This window comes from Vidua chalybeata, chromosome 3, assembly GCF_026979565.1.
Source record: "Vidua chalybeata isolate OUT-0048 chromosome 3, bVidCha1 merged haplotype, whole genome shotgun sequence".
NCBI classification, from domain to species: Eukaryota; Metazoa; Chordata; class Aves; order Passeriformes; family Viduidae; genus Vidua; species Vidua chalybeata.
Genome location: NC_071532.1, coordinates 31,719,627 through 31,733,903, shown reverse-complemented (window position 1 = coordinate 31,733,903; position 14,277 = coordinate 31,719,627). Strand labels below are relative to the sequence as shown.

The 14,277-nt window shown below is 37.6% G+C and overlaps 1 protein-coding gene across 3 annotated transcripts in view; it reads left to right on the top strand.

Annotated features, from left to right (window-relative positions):
* Positions 1–14,277, top strand: part of LIN9 (lin-9 DREAM MuvB core complex component) — a 38,463-nt gene that overhangs the window by 7,246 nt on the left and 16,940 nt on the right. The window contains exons 2-6 of one of the 3 annotated variants that reach the window (XM_053939392.1): positions 2,364–2,396; positions 3,435–3,529; positions 6,074–6,178; positions 8,025–8,158; positions 12,166–12,291. In XM_053939392.1, the coding sequence (XP_053795367.1) occupies positions 2,364–2,396; positions 3,435–3,529; positions 6,074–6,178; positions 8,025–8,158; positions 12,166–12,291 (493 nt within the window). The other 2 variants (XM_053939393.1, XM_053939394.1) reach the window with 2 other exon arrangements.

The window sequence follows — 14,277 nt, the reverse complement described above, 5'->3', positions numbered from 1 at the left end:
TGTTGTGTCATGTTGTTTACCTTTGAGGTAAAATGAAGCTTATGGACATCTCCATTGTCATTTTAGTATCCTACGTGTATTCTAAAGCTTTAAGCTACAGAAGTGTTGATGTTAATTTTCTGTACTTTTTTACAGTAAAATAGTTTCATTTAACTTTTGAATTTCCATAGATCAGGAATATTTGAATTGGACACTTGTATTCCTAAATACAGATGCCCTGGATACATTAATTACAGGTCAAGTGAAAACAAATGAGCAGCCCTCTTCTAACATGCATTTATAGAAGATTAACTATCCCATGTGGAAAACTCCTTGGCAACTAATTCTGTTTTGGAGTGCTAATCTTGTAAAGCTAGGAAGTAGCACAGTAACCTTCTGCTGGCCCATCATCACCCCCACAGGTGAAGCATCCCATGGTTAGCAAAGCATCTCAGGCACTTCAGCTGTGAGATTGACACCGCCCCAGATAAAGCTTTGCTGCCTATTGCTGAGTGTTTCTGTACCATTGTTAACAGTGTTCATACTCACCCTGGACTGGATTGGTTAAACTTGGCAAGATGGCAAGAAAGAGGAAAATGTTTGTGTGTTCAGATGAAGTGCCTGAGATGTCTCAGAAGAGGGATCTGTTCTGCAAAGGCAGCCTCTCCTCCATTTGACAATCCTGATGACCCTGCTCCTGTGTCCCCATCCCCAATGACATGTTCTTAAACTGTGTGTACTTAGCCCTGCACACATTTCCCACTATCCCTTATGTAAATTAGGGACACAGTAGCTCTTCACGGTTCTTAATGTTATCTTTCAGAGCTGTTCATTCTTGGTTGATAGCAGACTACCCATGTATTTATACAAGCACAGTGTATGGTATTGGATTTTTAGCATAAAATGAAAGAAAAGATTGTGATACCTTGAACATACAGCTTAGTTTCAAAAGCTGAACTCCCTGTGACTCATCACAGAATCGTCTTCCTGTGCCAGTCACTGATAGGGCTCCAACCCAACAAAGGTGATACATCAGAAAAGAAATGTGCAGGAGGTGTGACAGTACAGCCCAGGTGTGTCACCGTGGTTCTGACATGTAATCCCAGATGTGCTTGCTGTTGTAGATTTGAACAGTTTGGGAGATACTGGGGTGGAAGCTCTCTAAACCCTCAGTGAGTCCAAGTTAGTTCTGTTTCATGTCTTAAACTCTGTTTTTAAGCTTTTGGGGGAAAAGAAATAGAAACTTTATTTCCTTTTCCTTTCTTTTTTGTATTGAAATTTTGTTCTTTAACAGATGGCATAATAAGATGGCAGCAAACAAAATACTATGATGAAAACATAAGGAATTAGGGTTGTTTTTTTTTTTTTTTTTGCTGTTGCTGCACCTGTATTCTCTGTGATACTCCCTGGAATGTATTCTCTTAGAGGCAAGTATCTCTGGCACTGTGAGGTTAGTGAGGTAAGGAGCTAGATAAATGGCATTAAATGGCAGCGGCAAGGAATTTCTGGAGCTTTGGAGTCAGAAAGTTCTTGGAGCAGTAGTTTCAAAGAGAAGATGAAGGAGAGAGCAGAGAAAGTGACAGGGAGAAGTGGTTGTCACACAGGAACATAACTGGAAAGATAAAATTGATTTGAGAGAAAAGCATGAATCTGGGGAGGCATTGTCATGCAGAAATATCCTCCCCTGTGCCAGTGCAATTGCTTCAAACAGCTCATTCTTAGACATCTGAACATTTCCAAGCCTGAAGGCCCACTGTAGTCAGGCCTAGTTTTGGTTTTCTTCGCCCAGGAGCATTGCAGAGGTTGTACAGATGCAGTGGAAGGGGAGCAGTGAAATTTTCATGTGTTTGAACAGTTTGAGCAAAGTAACAGTCCTGTCTGCATTTGGGATCTGAGTCTGCTGCCTTTCTGAACAAAGAGGTACCACCAGGGGGCAACTAGCTATCCATCTTCTTTCTTTTGAGCATAAACCACTCCTTTCCTGGAAATCTTGGGCACTGAAGAATTTCGAACTGGTAGAAATCATTAAAAAAAAAAAAAAAGTGTTCTTTAATTTTCTTGTCAGTTGTAAAATATATTTGCCAGCTGCATCAAACAAGTAGCCACATGGAAGAATGTAGTTTGGACATATAAAGTTGTTTTGTAGGCATGAAACTAAAGGAAAAAACCAAAATGTGAATATGCTTTCAGGATTATTGGTAAAAATGTATAATTCTATGCTTAGTGCCGTGGAAGGTGTGCTAAGTTTGCTCATTCATCTGTGAAAGATTTTAATATTAAATTTCAGTTTCTGCCTGAGAATTAATTAAGAATGAGTAGACTCTGCATAGGTTGTAGGGTTTGAAATAGCTTGTCATTTATGTGGACTTTTTGCTATATTGCAGGTTCTTCAGCAAAAGCACTTGTGAGCTTGAAAGGTAAGAAATTAATATCTTATTTACTTCTACCCAATCTGACTTTCAGGTGTATTTAGTTCCTGTGTTCAGGAAGTTCAAGAAAATCACTTTTTTTTTTTTTTTTTTTTTTTTTGTTGAAATACAATGGGGTTTATTGTGGGCATTTGTAGTTCTATAGAATAATAATCCTTGGCAGTTGAAACTGCATATATTGTGGTGTATTTAGACACTGCTCTTCTGGGTGAAATTCCTGAAATGTGTTTTTTCTTCAGAAGTACTGCCTAGGCATCAAATTTGATGAGAAGATTGGGGTAATCTTTCATCTCTTGAGGGTGAGATACAGGAAGGATTCTTAGTGAGACCTGTACATGTGACAAAATTTATATTAGGAAGGCATTTCACAATTTTATGGTGTTCTCTGTTAGCAAGTTGTGGGCTAAATTAAAAACCTGCTGCTTATGTTTTTTTCTTTGAAATTGTCTTCATGAACATTCATACAAATTTTGAATACTTCTAATTTGCCCAATAATTAAAGCTTCTTTATGTATTACAAGGGTTTTATTACACAAAGAGGAAGGCATGGTCTGTTGAATATGTTGTAATTAATGCAGATTTGTTGCAATAAAATTTTATTTACTTGTTGATGTACACCCACTTAATAACTTTCTTGAGCTAGAAGGTTTCTATGTCTTGTAGAGCTTTCCTTTGTCCAGGTTTCAGTTACAGCCACAGTTGAACTGTTGATTTGTGTCAACCTGACAGTGGAAGTAACTGATTCCAGCAAAGGAGGTTTCAAGAAACCTAAACATTGTCATAAATAAAAAATACTTGTTTATGTTCCTCCTTGTGGTGAAAATCTCCTTCGGTTTTTTTTAATTAATGTTAAGAATCATTTAATAAAAATACTGAAATCTAAAATCTGTTACTGAATTCAAAGATGTTGCAAGTAAATATTTTAGTAGTTGATGATGTTGGTTTTGGACAGTAGTTATGTTAAAGCATATGCATACATATATATATATATCTAGATATATTAGTGATGTGCTTTCTTCACAACAGAGGGAAGTTTATCCAGTTCGTGGAATGAAAAATATAATTCTCTGCAGAAAACCCACATTTGGAAAAGCAAGAATGCTGGTTCTGCAGTGGAAATGGTAAGAAGCAGTAAAAAGCTTCAGGATTAGTAAAAATACCATACAGCGAGTCAAATGTAAGGATCACAAAAAAAAGGCTGAGATTTATAGTTTTGTAATGTCCAAAGGTGAAACTATATCCTTCACAAGCACTTTGCACAGTTTGCATAAGAGATGAAAACATATTTTATAAATGAATAATCAAACACATTAAATTGCTGACCTTGTGCAATATAGATCAAAATAATTTCCTCTCTGTTTTTTTTGAAAAGCAAGTGCTGTGTGAAGTATTTGTACTGTATCTACCACCTTGAGCTTAGTAATCACCAATTCTGATTAATCATTTTTGTATCTCATGAAACATCTCACTTCTAATTATGGCTGAGAACTGCAGCAGAAAGGAAAGGAAGGGAAGATATCATAATGCACTTCTATCATTGTGCCTTCTGATGGACAGATTTTAATAAAAGTAAAGGACTGTCAGTGAAATTTGTGTATTCTGAGAACTTTCATAGGAGGCCTTACATTAAAGAACAACCTTGGGGTGGGGATATGAAATGAGCTGCAGCTTCCAGTGGGATGTCTTGTGTTTGGGTTGACCATTTCAGTCTTGTGGTTTGTTTTTGCCTAACTGTTTGTTTCTTATCCTGTGATCTTCTCCCTGATATTTATTTTGGTAGGATTCATACAGATGCTTGTATATACACATGTTGCTATGTGCTTATGCTAGAGAACATAAGGTCTACAAAATGCAGTTCCAGAGGGAGACCAGAACTTTGTGAAGACCCTTAGTTCCTGCAGTTCATGTCACAGTTTTCAGCTGCTTCCCAGGAATGCCCATCATCCCACAGAAACAAGCCTTACTGGTAACTTAGAAGATCACATGTGCTAAAGACCTAAAGAGACAGACTGTAATATCTGGACAAAAACCTTGTCAGTCCTTAGGTATGGTGGCTGTGGGTGGTAAAAACACGGAGTCAAACTTTGAATGTAGCTCAATGTTTTGTAGAAAGCTGGGGAAGAGATCAGAGCATAGTCTGACATGTTGGCAGTGACCCATGTTGCTAAGATGTCATGGAATAGTTTGAGTTTACTGAATGCTGAAAGTTTTGAGGACGTGTTTTACTGTTGGTTGAAAAATCTTTCCAAAAATGCCTGATCTATTTAGCCACTGTGGATGATACCTCTTTGCAGCACTTGTTATTTTGCTCTGGTGTGAGGCACAGACAGTCCAGAGTGATTAAACTCTTCTCATTTTGGATGGTTCTTTGGAGCATAGTTTGGCAGTTTGAGGGTTGTAAAGCAGTTTTCTTGGTCTGGATCATGATGATTTGGTTACCTTGTCAATATATAGTTCCTCTGTCCAGTGTGTGTCTTTCCTGGTTTGTAATATCTACCAGGAATTAATGTTTTCTTCAGTGTGCTGTATGTGCCTAGGTGTCTATCACATACAGAACACTTCTGTTACTTAAATACATTTGTCTAGTTCTTTTTATAAAATAGTATATAATAGTATTATAAATATAATTTAGAGTAAGAGAAGCACATTTCCTGGGAAAGCCCCATGTTCAGATGGCATGGGACAGACAAATTTTTAGCTACCACTGATTAATTTAATAGAAAATATCTCTTTTCAAGCAGTTAACCTGTCACAAATGTATTAAATGTCTTTCTAAAGTGCAAACACTTGTTAATGAAGTTTTATCTAACTCTGTTGATTTATTTTGTCTCTGGCTCTTATGCTGGGCCACAGAACCTTCATGGAAGGAAAAGGAAAAGCTGCTTCCCCTCAGTGCTAACAGCCAGTCACAGGTTGCTCTTTTGTCCTCAGTGAAAGCAGGAGTCTTTCGTCATAGGGTCAGATGTTGAGGAATAACTAAGTGATTATTTCATGACACATTTACAATATTATTTCTTGTTTTCAGTCAGCCTTCTAATTCTTTCTGAGCTATAGCAGTACACAAGTAAATTTCACTTAGCATAAATTCTAAATTCTTTTTTCTGTGATTGTCATATAACTTATTCAAGATGTAGTTTCTTCAGACTCAATCTTCTTAGCATTTTGCTATGCAGATACTTTCAGTGAGTTAAAAAACCAGCAAACACACATCACTTTATTAGAAAATTCTGCTAAAATTCTGTGTAGCTGAGAACGTACAAAACAAATACAGTGTTTGAATAAACCTTTTTTTCTTTGATCCAAAATTTAAAAAAAAATCACTTAACAGATGTACTACTTATAACCAAGGCAAGCTAAGATACACAAGTGTTTAGACACCTAACTCTAATGGAAACAAGTGGGAGTTAGGCTCTAAATACTTCTGTGAAACTGGGCCAGCAGTGTAGTAATGGTTATAGTTAGCACTGGAAAAGCCTGGAATCTTGAACTCCTTCTCTCAGTCCTTAGATCTCTGAGTGCTAGGAGGCACTATTTATTGTGTACCATGTGCCTGAAAACCAACAGGTGATAAGAGAAGAGGCATTTCATTCCTCTCACTGTGAATTCTGTGCATGAACAGAGAAATCAGCTTTCTTGCTTGTAATTCTTAATTTTGTTCCATACAGCCCTTCAGAAATTCAAAACGGAGTCGACTCTTCAGTGAAGAAGATGACAGACAAATAAACACAAGGTCACCTAAAAGAAATCAGAAGGTTGCGATGGTTCCACAGGTACCTAAATACATGTATGGAGATATTTTTACCAAAAAGGGGAACAAGCCTATCTGTTTTAGTTGAAAATTAGAATATATTTGCTTTTCAAGTTGCATTTTTGGTTTATGAATCTTCTTGTGAGGAAAACTGTTGCTAGAAGTAAGCCACAATTCAAAACAGATTAATATTTTTCTTTCTTACAACTGGTTTGTAAGAACCAGTTTATAAGAACTTTCTTACAACAAAGCAAGAAGTTTGTGTATGGGAGTACCTGTTCTTTGTTATCTTGGACATGAACACACAGAGCTAGAAAGGATTCCAGACTAACTGCCCATCATGCTCCTGCAAACAATCATCTTGTGTAGTCAGCATAAATTTATTCAGCTTCAATTTCAAACTGCCTAAGTTTTTGCACTGATTATATAATTGAGAAGGCTGCTATAGAATTTAATGTATCCCAGCAAGTTAGGGACTTGCTCTAGATTTATAGCCTGTTTTCATGGCCAGCTTACCTTCTTGATCCTGTAATGCTAAAGACTTCAGTTCAAAGAGCTTGTTTTTTCCATCCTCCGCTTGTTTGTTCACTCCTTGGCATAGCACAAAAAAACAGCTGTCATTTGTCAGCCTTTATTTGTTATAATAGAAAGGGAAACATCTCTTATTCTCGATTAATTGACTCTGTAGTACCTTTGTCATCCACATCACTTCTCTGTGCCATCGCCTTAAGAGGCTGAATTTACCTCACTGAAAAAGTACTATTTGAATACTGCTCTGATTAGCCTTCTGAGCTGTGCTGTGCAGTGTCTCATGTGAAAAGCTTGGCACTTGCCATTTAGCTGAGTGAGAACCATGACATTTCTCTTCACTACCATGATTTCTTAAGAGTAGAAAGATTGGGTAGTGTTCTAAACCCAGTTGTTTCTTGCTTAAATGTCTGATTCTGGAGGTCCAATGATTGCCAGATAAATATTTGTGAGGGACTGCAGCTGTTGTAGTTCACGAATCTTGCTGCATTGTTTCCTGGAGTTCCAGTGGGAGAAAGGGGCTTGTATCTAGGGCAGCAGCAGCCAACAAGGTGCCTACCTTATGCTTTATCCTATTATTGCTGCTACTAAAGTCCAAACTACTTTGAATGTTTGGAGAAGGATAACAATTGATGGTGGCAGGGGGACCCTGTTAAACCTATAGTCTCAAAAAGCTGTTATTTTCTGTCAGCTAAGACAGCCATCCTTGGAACAAAATTACAGATTTTTTTTTTTTTGGTCTTGTTTAAACACAGGTCTATCTATTATCCAAGCAATCTAAGACAGTGTCTTTTCCATGATTTATCAAATAGCTTTCAAATGTAGTTAAAACTTGATTGCTCCTTTCTCTTGCAGTTTTCTAAGCAGACACTCTGCTCAAAGCTTTGACTGTGTTACACTCCTGTCCTAGTTTCATCCTCACCTTAAGAAGAATGGGCAAGATTAGAAGTTCTAGTGCAAATCAGGCAGGTGCTGTTGCTGGCATCTGAGCTGCAACACCACTTATGCTCACCTGAGACAGTCAGTGGGGCCTCAGAGTTTTGAAGTCTGTATGTATTTTGGTGCCATGCTGTTGTTACCAATAATGTAGTTTTCAGTGCTGGAAAATGTTTCTGTTAAAAGAGCTTTGTATGGAGATAATGGTATTGATCCTGTTAAAATACGCTGTCTGTTCTGTTTGATTGCATTGCTAATATAATGCAGTAAGGGTTGTTACAGATCTGCAAGAAAAACATTGCGATGAAACAATATGTGCAGACTTTTAGCAGGAAAATCAGATTTATTTGAATACTGAAAAATACTAGATTCTCTTTAACTGTTTCTCTTTTTTCACTATATAGAAGTTTAGTACAACAATGTCCACACCAGAGAAGAAAGTGTCACAGAAGATTGGTTTACGGCTTCGGAACCTGCTCAAACTGCCCAAAGCTCACAAGTGGTGCATATATGAATGGTTCTATTCAAATATAGATAAGTATGTTTGGTTTGTATAATTATCTCTTATTAGTATAGAAACAAGAAACTTTCTGAAATTGAGCTGTATAGTTCCATATATTGGTTAGATACTCCAGCTTATTCTTAAATTACTAGTTATTGAAATCTGTTTTGTTTGGTGGTAGCGGTGGGTGTTTCTCTTTTTTCTAGTGAGCAATGTATGTGCTCTTTGTTCTTTGCAACTACCAACTTTAGAAAGTCTTCTATAGAAAGCCTTCCTTCATGGATATAATTTTCTTTTTATCACCTCTACCAGATACCGGATTTTATTCATAATGTTTTTAGCATCTAAACATGAAGATATCAGAACACTTAGACTTTCCTGAACCCTTGCATCAGTGCTATACAGAGGAGATAGGAAGGACACTGCTTCTTTGTAAAGTGCTGCTTTTCTAAAAGGTGTAAATGTTGGTATTAATTTTTTTTTTCCTATCATCCTGTTTTTATTGTGATCACTAACAGAGCTTCAGGCTGTGACTGTTGACTGTTCAGTTCTTGTGCAGATATCAGCATCCTGCTTGGATCTCATGATGTATTTCCTGGACTGTTTCTGCAGTTTGTGCCTCAGAGGTTTTGGCACTTGTTCTCTTAATGCCACTATCACAGCACTGTGAATTGTTTAAAATAAACAATTTAATTTCTAAAATGTAAAAAACATTATTGATCAATGGAATATTAAAATCTACATTGTTTGACTAATAGATGCAACACAAGTATTTAATATTCTAAAGAATGGCTTCAGAGTTAAGCATTATTTTCCAGAATGTACAAACAAAATAATTACTGGTTTTCCTTCCTATTTTAATCACAATTGCTGTAGCTTTTTTTCCTTAACTGAGAAGGCAGTCATAGCAACAGAAAAACATTTTGGCATATATTCATCAGAAGTGGAGAAATTTCATGTCCATTTTAGTTCGTTTTAAATTTATCATCTCTAGGATTTAATTCCTCTGAAAGAATTTGTCTTTTCATGCTTTTTACACCCTTACTTGAAAAAAATAAACAAAACAAAAAACCCAAACTCTACTTATTTCTAGGAGTAATTTTAATATGTGACATTTTTAATAATGATTTTTGCAACAGACCAAGAACTTCTGGTTTATTCTTAAAGAATTATCTACAAAACTGTAGGTCTTTCAGTAGAATAGAATTTTGAGTTTAGCAGGTAATACCGAAATCTTCTTTGATAGTTATCCATGTATGCAGGTGTGATGGTTTCTCCTTGGCTAGACCAGGTGCTCATCAAAGCTGCTCTATCATCCCTCAGCTGGACACAGGAGAGAAAATGTAACAAGAGAGTCAAAGACTGAGATAAGCACAGGGAGAGACCACACCACTTACTGTCGTGGGTAAAACAGACTAGCCTTCAGAAAATTATTTTAATTTATTACCAATCAAATCAAAGTTGGATAATAAGAAATAAAACCAAATCCTAAAACACCTCCCTTCTTCTCAAACTTTATTCCCAGTTCCTCTATGCCCAACCCACCATAAGCACAGGGGGACAGGGAATGGGTGTTGTGGCCAGTTCATCACTGTCTCTGCTCCTTCCTTTCTCCAGGGAAGGAATTCTTCTACTCCCACGGGAGACAGTCCTTTGCAAGGCTCTCCAACATGAGTCCTTCCTACGGACTGCAGTTCCTCACAAACTGCTCCAGTGAGAACCCCTTCCATGAGATGTATTCCTTCAGGAACAGACTGCTCCAGTGGGGGTCCCCCATGGGGTCACAAGTCCTGGCAGAAAACCTGCTCCAGTATGGGCTCTTCTCCATGGCTCCGCTGTCCTGCCAGGAGCCTGCCCCAGCAGGGGCTTCCCATGGGTTCACAGCCTCCTTTGGGCATCCACCTGCTCCAACTTGGGGCCCTCCATGGGCTGCAGGGACACAGCTGCTTCACCATGGTCTGCAGAGGAATCTGCTCTGGTGCCTGAAGCACCTCCTTCCCTGACCTTGGCTCGGTGTCTGCAGAGCTGTTTCTCTCAGATTCTCTTACAGCTCTGTCCTGCTGCAATTGCACAGGGCTTTTTCCGCTTCCTAACTGCATTATTTCAGAGGTACAACCACCGTCGTCGATGGGTTCAGCCTTGGCCAAGGGTGGGTTCACCTTGGAACCAACTGGCCTTGGTTCTGTGGGATATGGGAGAAGCTTCCAGCAGCTTCTCAAATTAGCCACCTCTGAAGCCCCCCTCTGCCAAAACCTTTCCTTGCAAATCAAATACAACTTGTAATGCTTGTAAGATATGACCATGTTTAGATATTATAGCATTGTTCAGTAAGAGACTACATATCTTTGGAAGGAAAACTTTGATATATCTTGTTTGGAGTGATATGATCAGGCTTAATGAGAAGCTTAAAAAAGTTTAAATCACAGAGCTATCAACTGACAAAATATGGCTCACTGTACAAGTCTCTGAATATTTTCATCAAATTATTGCATCCAAAATTGAAATAATCAAATCAAATGCCATATCTGTTGTAAGTTTTGGAAATATTTTTATTTCTACAGCTGTCACCTGTGGTTATTAGATTATTGAAGCTGTTTCACCTGCATTCTCTATATACTACTGCAGTGGACTGTTTTCTGTAAAGTCACATTGATTTTGAACATCCAGAGACTTCTGAAGTGCTACTTACTATTACAGTGATCACTGGCCCTCAGAAGCAGATGCACCTGTAACTTGCTTCCACCATTTTCCAGAGCTTCCAATCTTGTGGGTTTAGAGTTTGCCTGCTTAAGGACAAGAGTTAGTAAGAACAATCAAATACAGATTATCTTTCTAAAAAAAAAAAAAAAAAAAAAAAAAAGCCCCCAAAAAAACCCCAAAAAAATACCAGGCTAGTTATTCTTTATATAGATACCTTATGTTAGCAATAGTAAATATGGACAAAATGATACTGTTGTATACTCTTCTGTGTCTGTTTCCTGAGCCTCATTGCTCATTCTTTTTGTTTTTTTTCCCACTTCATGCCACAGCTGCAGGTCCTCCTACTGCAAAACTATTCTCTTCCATTCTTGCCTGAGTTTCCTTATATCTGTGCACCTTTCCTCTCTCCTGCTACCCCAGACACTCAGTTGAAAGCAGTGTTGCTTCCAAAGTCCTCTTTGTTCTGTGCTGGGGTATGTTCCTCTCCAAACCCCAGTGCCCTGCAAAGAGTGGAGAAAAGCAGCTTTCTCTAGGATGCAGTTATCCTTTTGTTCTCGCCAGGAGGGATCTATTTCAGTTGCACATAGTCTTTTATGATTAACCTTCTATTAGATGGGCATGTCTCTTGCTGCTCCCTTGTCTCCTCAGCCTAAGAAGGATGTGGTACTACAAAGAAAAAGGCAATCATAAAACAGAAATAGAGATGGGTCATAGCATCAGAGAGAAATTTGAGTTGTGCAGGTCTGTTCTCTGAACTGTCACTTCTCTCATACTGATCCTGTGCTTCACCATGGAGTCATGGGATGCTACAATAGAAGTCTCACCTGTACAGCTGTAGAGAATGATGAGTTGATTCAATTTCCTGTATTTTGGAAAGTTCTGTTGAGATTCTGAGTTACAATTGAATGAATTGATGAAAAAAGGTTCTGTCTGTTTCTCAGTACCATGCTGTCCTTTCCTTTAATCTCAATATTTCACTCACTGGTTTCCTTCAGTGTGTTGCAGTATCCTCATGACACTGAGCTGACTCTGCTGAAGTTTCATTTGGTGTCTTTTTATCCATTATAGAGCAGGATGAATTATGTGTATTTCTCTGTAGAAACTAGGGAAAGGAGCATTTTTAAATGTCAGTGGTAGTAAGAGTCAAAGAACAATAGTCCTGGAAACTTTCTGATTTTGTTTTTGGCTGAATTAAAGTTGTTTTTTGAATAAAAGTGTCTTGTTCATGTGACTAATTTATATTAATTTTTTAAATGAGTTTCTGATGATGGATGTTTTTTGGAATCTTGTGACAAAAGTTTACTTAGTGTGGTTAACACAGGACTATAATTATGTTTCAACAGGCCACTATTTGAAGGAGATAATGATTTCTGTATATGCCTGAAAGAATCCTTTCCAACTTTGAAGACCAGAAAATTGACAAGAGTAGAATGGGGGAAAATCAGGCGATTAATGGGAAAACCACGGAGGTAATTTTTTCTTTCTTTTCTTTCAGCTATTACTTACATGTAATTTTGATGTTACTGAAATTATTCCTTTAAAAAATGTTGCATTCAAATAGTAAACAAAACAATATCTTAAGAGCAGTAAACCTCATTGTATTGAGGTGTTCTCTGAGCACCTCTCTCCCTCACACACCCTATTCCTTAAATGCATATGTCCATGTAGTTTTCATGAGCCTATACTTGAAATGTTCTCTTCCCACTCCAGATAACTGAGTGTCCAAGCTTTAACTGATGTGTTGAAGTTGTTATTGTATCTTTTATACTGCAGTGCTTCCTGGCCTGGGAGAACTGGCCAATTTTTCACTCAGGTTTTTTCTTCTGTCTATAACCAGCTCTTCTTGGGGAAAACAAGGGTACATTTTCACCTCATTTATTTTATTATTGTTTTTAAACCATTTTGTAGATCCTTAACTTTTCATAGATTGGCTATCAAGACAGAGAAAAGATAAAGTATTCCATAAAGCATTGTCCATTGTGGAGAAGAAGCTAGAATTTAATGAAGGACATAGGCTTTTTTTTATTTTAGAATTTTTAATTCTTAAACCCTCTGATTAAGCTCAACCTTTTCACAAAACCTATACAATTTAACCTAGAGAAGGCTAAGGGAAGATCTCATTTTTGATCATAAATATTTGAAGGGAAGGTATAGAGAAGATAGGGCCAGGTTTTTTTCCAGCATTATCTGGAAATGGAAAAGAGGGAACAGGCACAAATGAGGTGGTAGAATCTCCATCCTAAGATGTACTCAAAGGCCCTCTGGACATGGTCCTGGGAAGCCTCCTGGAGGTGATTCGGCTGGAGAGGTTGGAGGAGACAGCCTTCAGAGGTCCTTCCAAACTTGACCACCCTGTCATTGTATAAGTAGTGTTTCATAAATTGATCAGCCTTTTATTTCCATAAATGCAAACACCAAAGCACTGAATCCATTTCTTCAAAGATCACTGAGTCAAGTTATATTTTGCATGATAGAGACTATTTCATCTTCTGTAGCTGCAAACAACATAAGTAAAAATTGTCAGTCAAGGGAAGGCAGCAGAGCCAGCTTGAAAATAGCTCCTCTTGGAAAGATGTTCATGTAATTTGAGCTTAACTTACATAGCTTTTCCTTTGTTGTCATGCTTCCTACTGGGAGAGAAATAGTGTCTTTGGAGGTTAGGTCATTAATTTCTCTTTTGACTTTTGCCAAAAGTGGTTACCTCTCTAAAAGATCAGCTTGCCTCTGGTGGACCAAACTTCAGAGTCTTAGAATGATGGGTTGGAAGGGAACTTAAAGATTGGTTGCAGGGGATGCCCTGGGCAGGAACCTTGTCTACATCAGATTGCAAAACCCCATCCAGCCTGGTGGGCTGCAAACTCCTTTTGTTTTTCAGGGATTCTTTGGATTGGTTTTTTGCTTTGATTTTTTTAAGCCATAGGGAGAGTAGTTTTGGGTTAGATTTGAGGGATTTTTGTTCAGCTATCATGGAGTTATTTTTTTAAAAAGAGTGACTTGTGCCAAAAGAACCAAAGGTCTAAATAGGCAGGAAATTGCTTTATGTAAATTCTGAAGTAGAAGTATTTGACTGCATAAAGAGTCTGATTTTTTGTTAATGCAAACTTTGAGTTACTGCTTTATAGCTACATGAAGTAAGCATTCCTGTTTGCTTTTTATTTCTTTACTAATACTGTTTTTTAAATTACTGGTAGTGTCTTTCAAGATGTCATGAGTGGTCTTTGGCCTTAGTTTTCAAAGACTTTGAATTATTCTAAAATATTTAAGTGCTTTTTCAAGGCAATTTTCATCTATCTCTAGAGCAAAGATTTTTTTATTTTACCATTCTGTCAGAAATTTCTTCTGTCTGTCCTCATCATATGGAGGTAAGCTATATACCATGTCAATACTGATATCTCCCCATGAGGGACTAAAAATAAATAAGATATTTTGCACCCACAGTGTTGATGGCAGAGGAT